General features: G+C 46.5%; 1 protein-coding gene across 2 annotated transcripts; it reads right to left on the reverse strand.

Moving 5' to 3' along the window:
* Positions 1 to 716: 716 nt before the first annotated feature.
* On the reverse strand, positions 717 to 13027 carry UBFD1 (ubiquitin family domain containing 1). 2 transcript variants are annotated; one of them, XM_012644978.1, is made up of 7 exons: positions 12728 to 13027; positions 12217 to 12546; positions 11083 to 11291; positions 7879 to 7944; positions 7623 to 7728; positions 3642 to 3724; positions 717 to 1098 (listed from the first exon to the last, which is right to left on the reverse strand). In XM_012644978.1, exons 1-7 carry the CDS (start codon positions 12750 to 12752, stop codon positions 988 to 990), a joined length of 930 nt encoding a protein of 309 aa, XP_012500432.1. In that variant the 5' UTR covers positions 12753 to 13027; the 3' UTR covers positions 717 to 987. The 2 variants fall into 2 exon arrangements, with proteins under 2 accessions (XP_012500432.1, XP_012500433.1); XM_012644979.1 differs by lacking the exon at positions 717 to 1098 and adding an exon at positions 3117 to 3273.
* Between the last annotated feature and the right edge of the window lie 90 nt (positions 13028 to 13117).

The following is a 13117-nucleotide window of genomic DNA, read 5'->3' on the forward strand; positions in this document are numbered from 1 at the left end:
CCAAAGAAAGAAGGTATTTGGATCTGTGGTTATGTGGCTGCATAAACTACCTCCTACCTGGCTCCTCCCCGAAGAGGCCTTTGTCTGCCTGGGAGCTGGAGCTTTTGAGCAACACAGCCCAGGCACACCCATGCCAGGCTGGGCCTCAAAGCCAAGCTCAGTGAGGGCTGCAGACCAGCAGTGGAACTCCCCAGAGATGGGGGCCCAAAGGGCAAGACGTTTAGACAGGAGTCACTGTGAGATACTCTGCTGCTCAACAAACACCACAGCAAGTGTGAGAGCTCCCTGACCAAGACCAAAGACCTCTTCCTCTCCCACCGCGCGTTCACAAGCAGCAGCAGCGCGGCGGGAGGGAGCCCAGGAAAGGAAGCGTTGATGAGGTACTAAAAGAGGAACTGACATCTTTGGGTTTTTAAAACAAAAACTAAAATCTAGGAAGTGAGAAAATGAAAAAAGGGAAAGAATTAAATCTGAATCAATGGATAGAAACATATGGCTTACTAAGCCCCCCATTTTGCATACAATTTTATATGAAAAAGGAAAAAAATACAACCCAACTCATCACAATGCAGTCCAAATGTTTGCAACCAAAGATTTATGAAAATATTTCAGTTGAAATCACTTAAAAAAAAACCAGAAAGCTTTTGATCATTCCCTTCTCAACATAATTGGCAGATCTACTCTCAAACACACTTAAGAGTATTCCACACAACATGTTTGGAATTCAAATTTATTGATTTCCACCGTTTTAACTTTAAAAATGGTATGAAGCTGACTGCAAGAAAGGGAACCGGTGATTTTAAGTTAAAATTAAGCTAATGGTGAAAGTACATCACCTCTGGCTTCAGTCACCACATCGCCTTAGATTGAATATAGATTTTTTTTTGAACAAAGTTCCAGAACTCTGAAATCCAGGGATGCTGCAGGCCTCTCCCGGCAATGTCCTTCACTTTGGGTCAGTCTCCTGGGCCAGAGGTGAAAGTGCTTTCAAAAATACTGCCATTTCCCCAGCACAGTGTCTTTGATTGCATCCACATACTGAGTTGGAACCCAGTACACCCAGTAGTAAGAGGCTTCCGTGGGGCCCAACTGAAATGCCTGGAAGGGAAAAAGGAAAACCGAGTGGTACTTCAGAGGCTGGGAGACGAAGCACGCAGAACAACAAACAAGGGGGAGGGTTGGGAAGTGATTTCATTAAAAAGGGAAGAAAACAAACAAACAAACTGCACATGGGGAACATTCTCCTAACAAGTCAAAAAAGAAAAAAAAAAGTGGTTGTTAAGCATAGCCAACCCTAAAGCAGCGGTCCTCAAACTTGAGTACCAGAACCATCCAGAAGGCTTGTTGAAACACAGATCAGCATGCTCCACCCCTTGGCATTTCTGATTTGGAAGGTCTGGGGGTATGGGGGTCGGGTCTGAGACACTTTTAACAAGCTCCCAGGTGATGCAGCACTGCTGATCTGGACACCACAGTCTGAGAACCACTGCCCTAGAAAACCTGTCACACATGCACAAGGGAACAGGTATGAATGTTCAAAGCAACAGAAACGATAAAAACCTGGCAATGACCTACATATCCAGCAGTAAGGGAATGCAGAATTAAAAGTGATGGGGCCTATTCATACAAATATTGAAGTATTTCTATAAACATATGGATTAGATCCATATGGATCTAGAGTTAATAGTAATAGATCATAATGTCGAACCAAAAAAAAAGCAAGTTGTAGAACGATACATACCATGATACCATTTATGAAAACTGAAACACCACAAAATGATACTTGACCTTGTTCATGGATACGTGTGTAAATAAAAGCAGGGATAGGTGGGAAGGACACACATGACACGTAACATGTAACAGTGGTAACAGGGGAAGGGGAAGACAGTGGGGACATCGTCACTGTTGGGAAATTTTATTTCTTTTATTTAAAAAAAAATTTAAATCAAGTTACAAAATATTTACAATGGATATATGGGTTTGTGATAGTATTATTCTCTGTCCTTTTCTGTATTTTTTAAACAATTCTCTAAAAATGAAAAAGCACAGCCACACTTTTATAATTGTGAATTGTGACACATTAATCTAGCTAGAGAAACAGCATCTGTGAAAAGAGGGAAGTAAATGCTTTCATTAGGACAAAGGTAAAGGTGCTACTGAATGGTGTCTAGAAAGGAGAAGGGGGCTATTAGAACCACCCTCTGCCGGAAAGGACTCCAGAGAGAAATGACTATTTCAACTAAATACTAAGCCATTACCCATCCACACCAATTCCTTCAAAGATGTGTAAAATGGTCCACTCAACTTGTCTGTCATCCCTATCACCAGGCAGCTTGAAAACTAGGGCTGCAAATCTTACAGGGTCAAACTAGCAGCACGAATGATTTAAAAAGGAGTTAAGGGGCCCAGCTAAAATTATTAAAATCCAACTATTAAAGCAGAAAAATAATTGAAGCAAGCCAAACGAATCTGTCTGTAATCGTTGTTTTAAAGACCACAGAGAGTAGGGGTGGCAGTGCTGCCAGAGTGCCTGAAAGAAGCCCCAGTGACGTCCTCATTGCTCCCAGAAGGCAAAACCCCAGGATCCCCACAGCCAGGGGACTGTACTCTCAGCTATGGCCTTGGGGCCACACCACTGAGCTGACACACACCGACAGGGCTGGCTCCCTAGCCCACCACACTTAGCGCCCCTTTGACTGATTTCTCCTATAGCAAGAGGATCTTCCAACACATCCCTCTACCCTGCACTTGGTACCACCAACCCGCACGTCAAAACACTAGCTGTTCCTTCTCTCTGGGATGGGACCAATGTAGCTACATCACTATTGGCTGGACGCTGAAAAACCTGCCTCCTCGGATGGAGAATGGCAGACGGCCCCACCCTCACACTTAACTGCTCAGGTCACATCCCTGTCTAGCAACTTCAGAGTTCAAGGAGCTCAACTTCATTTTTAAAGTGTCTCCTCCAAACAGTGCTGGGAAAATGAAAACTCTGCCTAAGCTGCTCACTTTACCAGATCACTGAATTCTTTGCTTTGTTCTGCACAGACTTGCAAATGCCTCCAAACATTCTGTCCTGGGAAGCAGCCTGCTGTCTGCAGAGAAGATTCTCTGCAGAGAAGATTCCATGCAGAACGGAGGCTTCACAGACCCCTTCCTCCACACAGGGTCCGTGGCCACTCAATGGGTACAGCCTGGGAAGAGCAGGACCCTTACAGAAGGGAAACTGCCTGGTGTCCTCACCAACACCACGACCGGGGGGAGGTTGTGTTTCTACAGGCAAGACAAAATTTAAAATGAAAATCCACAAGCCATTCCTCCTCTTTATTCTCCTGGTCTAAAAACAAAATATTACAAATGAGAGGGACGCAAAGAGACATTTCTAAAAGAGATAAAAGAAAACATACCCTCTTTAAATTGGCGGAAGGTGTATTGGGGGGGATTTGCAAAATAGAGCTAGGAATAGGGTCATGGATCAAGTTCTAAGTAGATGAAGAAAACATGAAGGTCTTAAAACAGTGCATCTTCTGAAGACTGAATTTTCCCTTCACTTAAAAAAGCTCAGTTAAAAATCCATTCCCTGCTAGATGAAGCAGAAGCAGGAGTCCAGTGAGAGGCCAGACTCAGCCAGCGCTACTTACCATCATGTGGTAGTCTTCATGTCCTTCGATAGGTTCACTGACCACATTTTTAATGGAGCCCATGGGCAATTTCTCAGTCCGCTCTAAGTTGAGAGGGATTACAGTGATTATTCAAAGGCCCTCCTGTTCTAACTCCTCTCATTCAGCAGTCCCTTGTCAGGGCTGGTGACTGTCGGATCTATAGTCAAGTGACTGGCGCCAAGCCCTCAAGGGACAATAGGACAGGATCTTCCATCAGTGCACCTAGAGCCCTGCTTGGGAGCTGGGACCTCCTTAGAAGCAAATGGGAAACCGGATTTGGCAATGATATAGTAAAGGTCTCAGAGTAGAGATACTGTCCCTGATATTATTTTTTAAAGTGTGATGGTTAAAAAATACCCAAGAAACTCTTTGTACCCTTTTTACCCAAGCCCAGCATTGGCTAAGGTCTTGGGTGCCTGGGACAGGGAGAGTCAGGAGGCCTAAGAACAAAGAGGCAAGAGTGTTCCCCTGTGGCTCTGACAAGGAGAGGGGAATGCCTGGCTTTAAGACTAGTTTCCATCCCATGGTCCTGCTCCCTTGCCCCCTTCCCCCAGGGACCCCACCCCTCCACAGTCACACGTTTTATGAAGTTCTCTGGAAACATTTATAATCTCTTGTGATCAACACTTGAGATACCACTGATCGTATGGGACAGAAGACATCTTGAGGCAAGTGTAAAGATGGCAGGTGAGAAAGAGGAGGCAGCAAGGGATGCCTGGAGTGAGATGGGTCTGCTGGGAGTGAGCCAAGTATAGCGGGACTGGGTGGGGGGCACCTGCACGACAGGAAATGGCCACCCGGAAGCAGCAGACATTTCAGGTACAGGGGGACGTTCTCAGCAAACAGTTAAATCAAGTTGAAAAAAAACTCATTACAGCCTTCACAGAAAGAAAAGTCAGGAAAGGGAGAATCTGAAAATAGGTCACTTGACAAAACAGACTAGGAATTTAGAGACCTGGGTTCTGGTCTAGCTGGTGACTTAAGACATTTTACTTCCGTTCTATAGGCCCTGCCCCCATCCCCCAAAATGGTGGTCGGGGAGAAAGGACCTGAAAAGTTTGTTTAGGTTTTGACTTTTAGTGGCTCTAAAACAGTGGTCCCCAGGCAGGACCTGACCAGCAGTTGTCTTTAAGGCTGAAACTTTTAAAACACCTTTCATCTTGAAACATCTGGAGATTTCACATGAAAATATAGATTTCTGGCTTCTCTTGAAAACTTCTAAGACTGGACAATCCTGGACACACATTCCTGCTCCCTAGATTAGACTATCAGCTACGTTACACCCCCTACAATCAGGGCACACACTCTCCCCTGGCAGCTTCACCCATTCACATTTCCTGCCCGGAGCTTGTTCTTATCACTCCGTTGTGCTTGAGACTGTCAGTTCTGCCGCCTCCTACACAAGCTGGCACAGCGAGTTGAAGCCGAGTAGCCCTTGGGGGACACTTACTCAGCAAAGCGCCGTGGAGAGACCAGCTGCTGGGATGGTCACTGCACAGCACAGCAGCTTCTCGCCAGCAGAAAGATGAAGCCAGTGGCTAGTAGCCAACTCCCAGAACAAGCTGTCCTCCTACAAGTACTTATGACACTCAGGTGACAGGACTCCTGGGCAAGCGGGAAGAGTGCCCACCCGCTGGGCTCCAGAGGTACACTGGTCTGGATGGGAAGGAAAATCTCAGCCTTGGTCAACCTTGGAAGACGTGAGTAGCTCATGGCCGTGCCCCCCAACAAGGCTGGTAAGGAGACCTTCAATAACTCAGAAGCCCCAACACATCAAGCTTTATCTAGAGCTCTGCCTTCAGGCCAAAGCAAGAGACGGCGGCTCCTACTAGCTAAAATAAAGCCTCCAACATAGGTTCAAAAGGTTCTTGTTCTATCAGTCCCTGTGGTTATGATGTGTTCCCTACACAACTTCATAACACAAAAATATTCCCTGAGGAACCAACCAGCACTTAGAGACTTAGTCACCCATCTACAGCCTCCTGCCCGTACCTATCCTCCTGGCAGTGTCTTCCCAGATCAGCCTTAGCAACTGCCTTAAATTAGACTGCCCACAAGCAAAAGTAGAAGTCTAGCCACAGGCAGGAAGTCTACGCATTTCAGCAAGTGAATGCAATGATAGAGAACTAAGCAAAATCACCTGCAAAGTCAACAGATGCCAGGTAGCTAACTACTGACAAGGGGGATGACTGGACAGGCTCTGCAGAAGAGAATGATCCAGCAAAGGGTTCAATGACCCCTGGAAAAATTGGGGAAACCCTTAAATATTTTGCAAAACTTGCTTTGACCATGCAGTTAGAGTTGAATGTGAAGTGAAGAATATAGCAAGTTATCATAACATTGTTAGAAGACTCAAGTGTTTTTGGCATTTCGATCTTTGTTCATTTTAAGAACCAGCATAGGTTTGAAAAATAAGAAACTTGTTTTTGTGTTTTAGATGACAAAAGTCTCACTCCCCACCATCCTTGCCCCGACTGTTTTCCATAAAACTTTGGTCCCATTTTAAGTGGAGTCATACTAAATGGCCTGTCCCTGAAACCAATTAACCTCAGAGGATGGGACCCCCTATACTTCTCTGTAGCATTTACCTCGAACACTGAATACCTACAGTGCTGGCCAGAAACAGGTGAATTAGGCATGTTCGGTTCCCTCCAGGAATCTAACAGGGGGACAGACAAGTCAGAGAGTAATGAGTGAGTGCTCTAGGGCTATAAATGGAGCGCTCTATGAACAGAAGCGGCAACAATTCATTTGGAGGGTGGGGTAGATATCAGGGAAGGCTTCATTAGGAGAGGACATTTAAGTAGGGCCTTCAAGATTTTATTAATAACAAGGAATGGGAAGGAGACATTCCGGGTGAGGGCACAGCATGAGCGAAGACAAAGAGCTGTGCAAAGCATGTTGGGAAGGTCAGGGAGTGGTGCGGCTGAAATACACAGAGGAAACAGGGCAAACGGGGCAGGAAGCTAGGTCGAAAATTGAAACTGGGGCCCATTGTTGAGAACATGGAACACTATGGTTAGGCATTTGTACTTGGCCTTAAAGAGCCAAAAGTTTTTGAGCACAGGAACCAGTGACAACAAGCAGTATGCAAGAGGGACAGGACAGAAGAAAAAACAGATGAGGCAGGGAAACACGTTAACATGCTTTGAACAGGCCAAGTTTAAAGATGCAAGGAGCCTCAACTGGCACAACAGTGTGGCAAAGAAAGGGACAGACAATTCTGGAGTGTAACTGACAGGACTTTGTAACCATCTGGGGGAAGGGAGAGGGAGGACAGTCAGAGACATTTCCCGGCAAACAGCAGGGCTGGTCCAAATACCGTGCAGGGGTGGAGCGGACAGAGGACAACCAGGCAGGGAGGGAAAGGCAGGTTCCTAGGCAGCAGGGAGGAAGGCTTCACCTACTACAGGGTCAAACTCTGACCTACAGGGGCCAGGCAGGTGACATAAATGAACGAAGCTGGCTATGTATAAAATACATGGGACCACAAGGACTATAGCCCACTGGAAACCACTACTTGGCTCTACTGTGAGAAAGCCATGTGATAACGCAGGCCCCAAATGGCCAGATCATTTGATTTTTTTTTTTTTCAAGAGAAGCCAAAAAAATCAGATTAAGTGAAATCTCCTGATTTTTATACATTATGTATAATCCCATAAAACCCTTGTCTGAGGACCAGACCTGGCCCTTGGGCCACACGTTTGGGACCTCTGATTTTGTATGCAATTGAAGAGCCAACGTTTGATGGACTGGCCCTAAGATTAGACCAAAAAGAACAGGGAAAAGGGTCCAAACAAAAGGCGAGCATCTAAAAGCAAATTCCAAAGCCAGAAGCACGCAAAGCACAGTGAAGAGAGAGAGGTTTGAGAATGAGAAGCAGAGCTGCACTCAGGAATGAGAGTGTTGCTAGGTGCCGGAGGCAAGCAGCGAGCCAGGAGGATGAGAGGGATAACATACCTTTAGTGCCGATCCACAGCTGGTCTTGCTCTAGCTTAAAGGTGAGTCTCACTTTTCCTCCGGACTTATTGTACATGCCAGACAAGGGTACAGCTGGCAGGCGCTCCTAGAGGCACAAGAGCATGGTAAGAAGTAGAGGGACAGTTAGAACAAAAGAAAAGGGACAGGACTCAAGGTCACAATTACAGGAATCTCAGGAAGTCAGAAGTTGGGAACGGCTTGTTTTCAGAATGTTCACAGAGAAATCCTAGCTTACCTGGGCACCCTTAACAGAAGGCATCACATCTTCAGGCTTGCCTTTATCCAACACTTTCCTGTGTTGCTATAAAATAAATCAGAAGAGAGAATGAAATGAAACAGTTGACTACATGTTAGTCATGTTACTATCCCTCTGAAATACAGGATGAAGAAAGCCTTCATGTTTTGATTTAAAAGCTTTTAATGTCTACAGACTATGGGTCTTTTGATATTATAGAGCAAGGCTATCTAGCAGAACTTTCTGCAATGATAGAAGTGTTCTATACCTGTGCTAGCCACTACTCATTTGTGACTATTAAGCACTTGAAATGTGGCTACTATGACTGAAGAAATGATTTCTTCATTTCATTTAATTTTAATCAGCCACACGTAGTTACCATATTAGATATCAAAGTTCTAGAGCAAAAAGGATTTCCAGATTGCCCTTCTCTGCCTCAAAAACAATCACCACTGAAAAGGATTAAACATCAAGCTGCAGAGAGCCACAAAGGGTGTTGCTCCCCTGGTAGGTAGAAAATGGCAGCCACCTGTCAACCAAAACGCCTAAAGAATACAAGATGCTGGTAATCAGCCTAACTGCCCAGAAGGGGCAGTTCGTCAACAAATGGAGATGAAACCATCACAGAAGTCTTCTCCACTGCCCTACCCTCAACCCCAGCTACGCAGAAAGCGTGAAGAGCCACCATTCCAAACAGAAATGCTGATTACTCTATAACCTGACACTAAGAAGCCTCTAACTCTACCCCACCCCCAACCCTGAGGATTTAGAGGCAGCCCATTAAGGGTTCTAAGCTCATGACCCCCTAAAACAGCTCTTGCCTAGACCAAATACCTGAGTGTTGTCACCTCTCCGTGTTTTTTTTTTTTTGAGATAGAGTCTTGCTCTGTCACTCTGGGTAGAGTGCCGTGGCGTCATCACAGCTCACTACAACCTCAAATTCCTGGGCTCAAGCTATCCTCTTGCCTCAGCCTCCCAACTGCAGCCTCCTGGGACTACAGGTGTGTGCCATGATGCCCAGCTAATATTTCTATTTTTAGTAGAGACAGGGTCTCGCTCTTGCTCAGGTTGGTCTCGAACTCCTGACCTCAAGCCATCCTCCCACCTCGGCCTCCCAGAGTGCTAGGATTATAGGTGTTAGCCGCTGCACCTGGCCTCTCCATCTGTGTCTTTATACATACAGGCATGGCTTGGTTAAGCTTGAACTATGGGGCAATGAATGAGTAGAGGGTAAAAATTTAATCAAATTTGATCACCAGGTGGCCATGAGCCAGCCCAAAGCCTCACTGGCATGGCAGAAACCCTCTGGTAGGAATGAACTCAACACTGCCAGGCTGCTAGCAGCAAAGAGTCACTCTAGACATCAGCCCCAGATTCCTTAACAAGCCAATAAATAGCAAAGGGACTGTATCCCTCATTACGCCAGGTTATACCTCGAAACTGGCATCAATGCAACAGAGCAGCATGAGTTGGAAGATTTTGAGTCATATCTTACAAGTACCTTTAAAGAATTTTCCCTGCACCGTGAATAACAGTTCTAGGCCTGCTAAGCTACCACTAGTAACTCAAATCCCGCATTTAAGAGGCATGTTATGCTCCAAGGGTGTGACCAGTGGGAACGCTGACATCTGACACGCTCACATTTGACTATTTCATACATGGGGCAGTGAAAGCCAGGAAAATGGAAATAAACTCAATCAGTTATAAAACATTATGATGCCATATAAGGGTGAAAAGTGCCTAAATAAACATCTTTTAGATGTCAATATAGATTTACAATCTCTTTTCTGAAATCTTATAGACAGATGTTTTGCACTTTAGTGTTTTAGGAATTTTATAATGATAATATAGCTTTAAAATACATAATAACCTCCATGGGGTCTGGGGCAGCACCTTGCCAGCAAATACATTAATATTTCTATAGCAAGGCTGGGCAAGGTGACTCACACCTGTAATCCCAGAACTTTGGGAAGCCGAGGCAGGAGGATCACTTGAGGCCAGGAATTTAGGACCAACCGGGGCAACATAGGGAGACCCCATCTCTACAAAAAAACTGAAAAATAGCCAGGCATGGTAGCATGCACCTACCATCCTAACTACTCGGGAGTCTGAAGTGGAAGAATCACTTGGGCTATGATCATGCCACTACATTCCAGCCTGGGCGACAGAGTCAGACCCTGTCTCTTAAGAAATTTTTTTTTCTATAGCAAAACATGAATACTCACACTAATTCTGATAAGGTTTTGCTGCCAAATTTATAAAGACACTTTTGATTTTCAAACCACTTTTGGGTTCTGGAAGCACACACAGATGATATGGATCTATAACCCCAAATGGTGTCCTTCTTCCACTGTTGGTCATGTATCTTAGTGCTCATGGCCACTAAAACCATGTTGGTTCAAGTTCATCTACTCTACTCGGGACACAGGTTAAGCTGAGAACACTGGTTTTCCTAGAATACTAGCAAGAAGGGTTAGGAGGCAGCAATGAGTAGGATTTACTGGGTGGTAAGGACCTAAGTGATGATTCTTCCAACCTGTTTCTTCTATAGTAAAATAATCTCTCTTTTCCTAATTATAAAAAGAATTTTAATGGCTATGATGAGCATAAGACAAGACTGGATCTCTTCCATCCAAAACAAGCAACAGAAAATGTGAAAAATCAGGCCCTTATTTCAAGGAGCATGAGGACAAAAAAAAAAAAAAAAATCAGTGTAGTTATTTTCCTACCCAGCTTGATTTGGCTTCCTGAAATGCTCAGTTTTAGAGGAACCTCTGAAAGTTTTTGATTTCCATGCCTATGCAAAACCAGGTTTGTTGACTTGAGGGAAGCCACAAACCAAAACACAAATGTAACTACTTATACAGAACGAGGACTTACTTATAGTACTACATTTTCCTCTGGCACTAAATAGGAGAGAGAAACCCACATCTGATTCCTTTCAACACCTGGTCTGAAGCCTCCCTTTACCAAGGCCTTATCCTAAAGTAGGTAGACTTGAGACACACTGACCCGCCAGATGAGACAAAGTTGCAAATCTCAGGTAGTTGTCACCTCCACTCTGCCGCACCCAACTGCTGCCATAAATTTCCATCATGGGCCCTGTCCGAAAAGGAGCTTATTCTAGGGAGAATATAACCAGCCAAGGCTCAAGAGGACAAAGCCTCAAATTTCTCAGGACCAACAAGCACACAACGGACTCACCTTCTGCCTGCAGAGAGGTTCCTTCTTGTTCTCTTCGGCCTTTGCATCCTGTTGCGTGGCATCTTTGGGCGTGTTTACTGCTAAAACATCATTTATTGTGGAGCCAACCACCATGATCTTGGCCCCACTGGTCACTTTTATCTCTCTCAGTGTCTTATCCTCGGGGACGAGTCCTTTATACATGACTTTCTGCATGGCAGGAGGGAGACCTTGGGAAAAGGTAGAGGGCAGACAGTGAAAGGAAGGAACAAAAAATGTATGGAGTATGCACAGCCCTTCTGGAACAGATCAGTAAGTGATCACTGGCTCTACCACCTATTAGCTTCGTAAACTTGGGCGATTCATGCCCTCTGAGGGTCAACTTCCAGAACTTCATAAAAGTGATGAGAATAGGTCTTTCTGTATAGACTTGTTTTAAAGATTAAGAGACAGGACAAATATAGAGCATTTAGTGTGGCGCCTGATATTCCATAATTGTTCAATAAATACTAGCTCTCATTCTTTCCAAGTTACTCCCCAATCATCTGATTAATTACTCAAACATTAAGTGAGAATCCATAGGCATCAGGGATACAGAAACCAATACGAACAAAGTTCCTGTTCTTATGCACCTCACAGGCTACACGTAGAAACCTCAAAAGATAAATCATTTCAGATGGCACAGCACTATAAAGATAAAATTAAGAAATATTAACAAATGTGAAGGGCCAGCATGATAGTTAATAGGAGTGTTTCCTAAACTTCCCTTATGAGAATTACCTAAGATATCTGCTAAAAATAAATCTCTGGCTACATCCCAGACCCACTGAATCAGAATCTCCTGGGGAACAGCCTAGGGGCTGTTAATTTAACGAGGGCCTTAGGTGAGTTTTTTATTAGAGATGCTAGGGCAACATTAGTGATAAGCTCAGGCTAATTGTCAGTCCTGGCCTTGAATCCTAGCTCAACCACTTACAAGCTCTATGATCTTAGATCTCTTTCCCCATCTGAGTAAATAATGGGCATTCAAGTATCCTTCGGAAGATTGAGAGAGCTGATGCAAGGAAGTGGCCAGTACGGTGCCTAGCACAGTATAAGCACTACGAATGAACAAGCAGAGTGGGTAAAACAGGCTGTCAGCGCCTCGGGGATTACCTGTAATCGAGTGAATCTTCTGTTTTAGCTCGGAGCCTGTGCTGTCCAGGGGGAACTTCACGTCGTGCTTGGTCTTATTCCAGATGATCTTCAGGTCCACCAGCTCCCTGCCTGCGCCGCCGCCCGCATCCTCGCCATTGCTGACCGAGGCCTGGGCCGCGGGGTCCCCAGGGGGCTGGGCCGGGGCCGGCTGCAGGCTGCCTCGCGCTGCGCAGGAGTCCTCGGCCGCCGCCCCCGCCGCGGCTTCGGCCTCCACGCAGTTGAGAGGCCGCGCGGGCGCCTCGGTCGCCACCGTCTCGGCCTCCGTGTCCATACCAGGTTCCTCCATGCCTGCAAGGGGTTAGGGGGTGGGCGCTCGCCGCGGGCTGGGCCTGGGACCGGACTCTGCCCGGGCGCCGCCGGACCACTGCTCCCGAGCCACGCTCCTCCCTCCGGGGCCAGAACGCATCCCCCGACGCAACGCCCGCAACCTCGGCCCCAGCCAGGCGCCCGCCACCCCCTCCGCACTCACCATCCGGGGCCCCGGCCGCCGCCATGATGATTGTGTACAACACCCACCACTCCCGCACAGGCCGCTGGGAAGAAGCGAGCTGGCTGAGATTGGCCCCCGCTGCAGCCCCTAATCTCTCCCAGCCTGGCCGGAAACAGGTGGAGGTTTCTATGGAGACCCGCCTCCTCCGCTTCCCCGGTCCAGCCCCTGCCACGCTTTAGCTTTCCCGAGCCGAGGGGGGCGGGTCCGGGAAATCGCCCGCTCGTGGGCTCTGCCCCCTAGTGGCCGAGTGGGGCCGCAGCCATCCAGGGGGGCGTGGGCTTTGGCGCCAGGAGGCCTGCGACTTTAAGGGGCGGGGTTGCCCTCGCTGTGGCGGAGGCGAATTGGCTGGGAGATGTCGCCGGAAGTGAC

This window comes from Propithecus coquereli, unplaced genomic scaffold, assembly GCF_000956105.1.
Source record: "Propithecus coquereli isolate 6110/MARCELLA unplaced genomic scaffold, Pcoq_1.0 Scaffold223, whole genome shotgun sequence".
Taxonomy (NCBI): Eukaryota; Metazoa; Chordata; class Mammalia; order Primates; family Indriidae; genus Propithecus; species Propithecus coquereli.